General features: G+C 46.6%; 1 protein-coding gene across 1 annotated transcript; it reads right to left on the bottom strand.

Moving 5' to 3' along the window:
• Nucleotides 1–1,597: 1,597 nt before the first annotated feature.
• On the bottom strand, nt 1,598–4,636 carry LOC147889426 (uncharacterized). The gene has a single exon (XM_087391806.1). The coding sequence runs from the start codon at nt 3,880–3,882 to the stop codon at nt 2,236–2,238; it is 1,647 nt and encodes a 548-aa protein (XP_087247932.1). The 5' UTR covers nt 3,883–4,636; the 3' UTR covers nt 1,598–2,235.
• Between the last annotated feature and the right edge of the window lie 232 nt (nt 4,637–4,868).

Below are 4,868 nucleotides of genomic sequence, written 5' to 3'. Positions count from 1 at the left end.
GCAATAGTGTGTGTAATTACTTCTTTGAAGTTGTTTTGTTTTGTTCTTTTTTTACTAGCTATTTCCACGAGGCAAAAAGCCCCATTTGAATTGCAGAAGGGACATCTCTTTAGTTCCCACGCTTGAACATTTAGGTGGCAAATAGAGCGAACGATGGTCAATTGGACCCAACAAAAATGCTTGGATCCAAATGGCCTCTTGGGTGCAACTTCCCTTGAAGGGAGAGCCTTAGCCTCATGAACTCATCCAACCAATCCCCTCTCCCATCCCTCAATGCACAACTCTGCCCTGCCTCTACAATGGTCTACACTGGTCCTCGCTGATCCTACAACCACAATGCAACACCTGAATTCCTACACGTGGAAACACAATATGGGTTGGCGCTTGGGAATCTCCACAACCACGGTATCAAAATGGAAATCTCCTCAAACATACTCTCATTGGTCTACACTGGTCCTCGCTGATCCTACAACCACAATGCAACACCCGAATTCCTACACGTGGAAACACAATATGGGTTGGCGCTTGGGAATCCCCACAACCACGGTATCAAAATGGAAATCTCCTCAAACATACTCTATGATTAGTCATTCCTTATGAGGCTACCCACCCCTAAACCAAATTAGGATATCATTCCTCTTTCCTCCAAAAACTTTAAAAACTTAAAATTAAGGACAAGCCAAACAAAAAAGAACAAAAATTTCTCCAATTTTAATTTGCTAGTAAGTACTAGGCAATAGTTCCCCAAATATATGCACCACCCTCCCCTCTTGCTAATTCATTTTGCTCTTGCTAATTCATTTTTCCCATACCTTCACCCATTTTATGTTCTCATTTTGCTAACTTTGACAAACTGTATGTTTGATTCCAAGGGGAATTTTTCAAAGATAACTAAATGTGCAAGCTTTCATTAAGGGGGCGGGTCACAACCAAAAAACTAGACCAAAAGAAGAAAGGGGAAATTTTAATACGATTTAAAGATACAATTTGAACGTAGTGCTAGGAAAAACAAACGTGCATAATGCAAGTGAGAAAAGTTATCCGATTTCCTTGTAGTATAGGAAACTATTCAAATTTCCTTATTTATGAAGCATAACCTGATTTTCTTATTACCTGACTAATGCGATTGAGGAGCAAGAAAAAACATGAAGGTTTTTGAATTTCGCAAATTTAGTGAAAAAAACTGCAAAATCTAGAAAGAAACCTTGTAAGATTTGAAGGTTTTTTGTATTGATACCCAAAAATGTTTTAGGGTGGACGATGTTGTCAATCCTCATCGACTCAATCACGTTCACCTTCCCTTAGAAAGGCAATGCTGTCTGCGAAACCCTGCGACTTTTGCAAAACTAGAAAGACTATTTTTTTGAGGATCAAATAAGGAACTACATCCCAAACGGACATCCCTAGATTAGCCTTCCTGCATGAGAGGAGTCTCTCTTCTCAGATTGACCCGCACAGTCCATCTCGACCAGCCCTACTTCCGACAGAGCAATTGCCTAATGATTCGATAATCGAGAACTACACTATACGATCAAAGAAGAATCACAAGCCTGCGAATGATAATAATGAGAACAACATACCCTGTACATTTATTAGACCAACTGTATTTACAAAATGCAAGAGCAATCAATCTAAGGGTTTCAACCTTCGTTAGTTGAGAAGCGGCAGCTCTAGTGAGATCTAAGGAGAATGATCCGTGGAGATGGCATAAAGCTCTACGTTGTGTATATGAAGCATCGGGACTGCAGAAAGGCATTAGTGCGTCCATTTGCAATTAATTACATGCACAGCAAACGAGCTTGAACTGGTTGAAACTCTGTGACAACAGGCTTAATTCACTAGGCTAGAAGAGCAGCAAGGTTCAGTAGCTTGCATTTTCACAGATTTCTGTGACAACAGGCACAACACTCGGCTGCTGGAAGAGCAGCAAGGTTCAGTAGCTTGCATTTTCACAGCTTCAGATGACTTGTTCAAGCAGATTACGGACCAAATGACTGATCATCGAGCAAAGCATGATAGATCATATAGCACGACCGTAACTGGCAGACACAGCTGGGAAGATGGAGACTAACTACCATTAGCAAGCTATCATCAAACTAATCGACAGAAAAAGAGTACAAGATTTGGCCACACGAGTCTTCACTCGATGGATACCTCGATGAGGAATTACGTACAAGGCTGTGGCCAGTTGAAGGGAAACGTATCAAAATTAACAAATACACAGCACTTCGATCATCAAGCTCCACTTCTCCAATTGTTGATCGGAGCATCCATGGGTTTCTCCTTTCTGGAGGAGAACAGATTACCGAAGCTGAAGAGTCGCGTCCTTGATGTCGTCTTTCCCCTGTAGATCGCAACATTCAGCACAGGAGAAACCCTCACAGCGCCTGGATACGCATTGCGCTTCTCTGCTCCTTTCCAGCCATCTCTGCCATCGATGCTCTTCGCTTCCCCCCCTGACCTGCTCATTCCAACCTTTGTCCCTGCACTGCATCGTTCCAAGTTCCTCAGCACTATCTTTCCAGTATTGCCTTTGCCTCCTGGAGCGCTCCAAACCCCTCTTCTCCCAGGACTGCCTCTCGCAAAATTGCCCGCAGGACTGCTAACTCTCCTTCTCGACACTCGCCCCGGGCTGCCGGATCCTCTCACTCTGGCTGCGTTCATACCTTCGTTTTTCCTTACACTTCTGTAAGCGTCTATTGGAATGACAGATTGATCTGGTTGCTTCAGACTTGCAGCTACCCTAAGGGATCTAGACCCCTCCATCGAAAGTACAGACTCGGTTGAATAGGATTCGTCTTTATGTACAGAGACGACATTGGACGCTGGAGAGGGAGAGGATAAACGAGGCATTGCAGAAGAGCTTGCAAGCTCCGAGCCGCCAACGGAAGCGGCCGAGGGATTGTATGTGCTTCGAATAAGGCCACCCTTCGGTGCAAACTCTGATGTAGAGATAGAATGACTCGTCTTACCTTGGAATTTCGAGGATCCCACAGTTGAATCGCATGTCTTCGTTACGTCAACAGCATCGGCCTTCTTGGAATTCACAGGTGTGCTAGTTGTTTTACTTTCGCCAGCAGAATTGCTTCTGCGAGGAAGAGCCGGAACGGCCGGAGTGGTCTTGCTCTCACCCGCAGAATTGCTTCTAGAGAAAGGCCAGAACGATCTGGGAGAAATAGGGAGTCTGCAGCTGGAGGTGACACTGTTGTCCCGACTGAGCTGGGGATTGGACGGCTGCAAGGGCACCTTCTTCGGCTTGAAGAATTCCTTGATTTTGGAAGAGTATTTGGAGGAAGCTTTGGGAGAGACGGGGCTTGTCATAGGGAGAGAGTTCCGGGATGGGGACGAGCTCCGAGAATTCTCCAAGCTTAGACATGCTCGCCGATTGCTGGGATCATGGGAGGCATCGAAGCTGAGGGAAGAACACCGCGGGCTCTCAAGACTGAGGTGGCGAGCCATGGGGTAACGGTGAGCTTTCTGCAGGAGAAGCTTGTGACCAGAAGCCTGCCAAGGCAAGTGAAGATCGTCGCTGGCTAGAGGCCTGTTGCGCGGAAAATGAAGAGGTCGGAGTTTCCCGTCGATGAAGAGCTCATCTGCGGAGAGCATCATCTCTCCAGAAGCATGCTGCGAGCCATGAGACTTCGAATCGCTGTTGTTGTTGGAAGCCATGCGAAACTCGAACTCAGCGGAGTAGTCATCTTCGCTCGTTTGCTCCCACTTTCGCTTCTCTGGCGAGAGTCTGCTGGAATTGTTGTTGGAGTGAGTGCTACTGTCGGTCATGGCAAAATCCTGCGAGAAGGAGATTCGCGGGCTCAACCAGTCCTGCCTGAAAGGCTGATGAGTCCCACCGCCGGCTTCGCAAACGCCTGCGACGGCCTCCATGGCACAGCTTGAGACTCGAGTCTCGGGCTGTGTTGGTGAGCAAGATAAGGACGACGTTCTCTCATAAAAGAAGCCAAATCAACGACATCTCTCGCGCCACTAAGCAAGCATGGGAGCTTGTCGCATGGGGGAATGAGATCAAACCGAGGTGGAGCATAAAAGATCAGCAGACTTTTTTCTCAATCGATCCGGCGGGCATAAATTACATTATCAGGAACGAAACCGCCGCCAAGCAGGCGAGGGAGAAACCGTCCTGGGAAAGATGTGGTAAGGGCGCTGGACACTGCAGAGCCAAGGATTCTGCTGTGCGATCGATCGCCCTCGGGCAGGGCAACAGAATAATGGAGAGATCGAATCGGGAAGGCGAGTTCGTCGCAGAGAAATCTGGAGGATTGGCAGCGAATGGCGAGGCTGGGAATTTCTGTGCGAGATTCTCAAAGCAAGAACAAATGAACTGAGCTCGAGCTTTTTTCTACATCATCGTTAAGAGCTTCTGTCTGTAAAAGGTCTCCTCGACAAGGGCTCAAGCTATGGCTGAGGGGGATGGAGAAAGAAGTTTAACTGAGATGAGAGACAGGAAAGAGTCTACTGGCAGAGGAAGGGATGGCCCCCCCCCAAAAAAACCAACCATAGGACGGAGAAGGAAGCAATGAATGAAGGAATCCAAAGAGGAGAAGAAGGAGGGCAGTGTGTAGCAGAGCAGACTTGGAAAATTGTGAACCAGGAGGACAACAAGGAGCAGTGCAGTGGTTGATTTCTTTTGTAAGGAACACAGAAGAAAGAAAAGTGGCAATTTTTTGGAAGGGGAAGGTGAACGTTCACACACACACAATTTGGGGTTTTGCTGGCCCTTATTTTTGTTGTTTTTGTTGTTGTTGTTGCAAGATTGGAAGAGAGAGTCATTTTTGAGTGCCTTGCCTCTTCATGATGTCCCATTTGCTCAGTTTTGAACGCTACCATCCAAGACTCCTATCCACTTCACCATT

This window comes from Dipteris shenzhenensis, chromosome 20 (assembly GCF_047967505.1).
Source record: "Dipteris shenzhenensis isolate YYH24624 ecotype China chromosome 20, Dip_SZ_1.0, whole genome shotgun sequence".
NCBI classification, from domain to species: domain Eukaryota; kingdom Viridiplantae; phylum Streptophyta; class Polypodiopsida; order Gleicheniales; family Dipteridaceae; genus Dipteris; species Dipteris shenzhenensis.
The sequence above is the reverse complement of the archived record's forward strand: the minus strand, read 5'-3'. Positions and strand labels throughout refer to the sequence as shown.

Bases quoted from the DNA above. Each gene is read 5' to 3' on its own strand.
- LOC147889426 (XM_087391806.1), bottom strand. From the start codon at position 3,882: ATGGAGGCCGTCGCAGGCGTTTGCGAAGCCGGCGGTGGGACTCATCAG.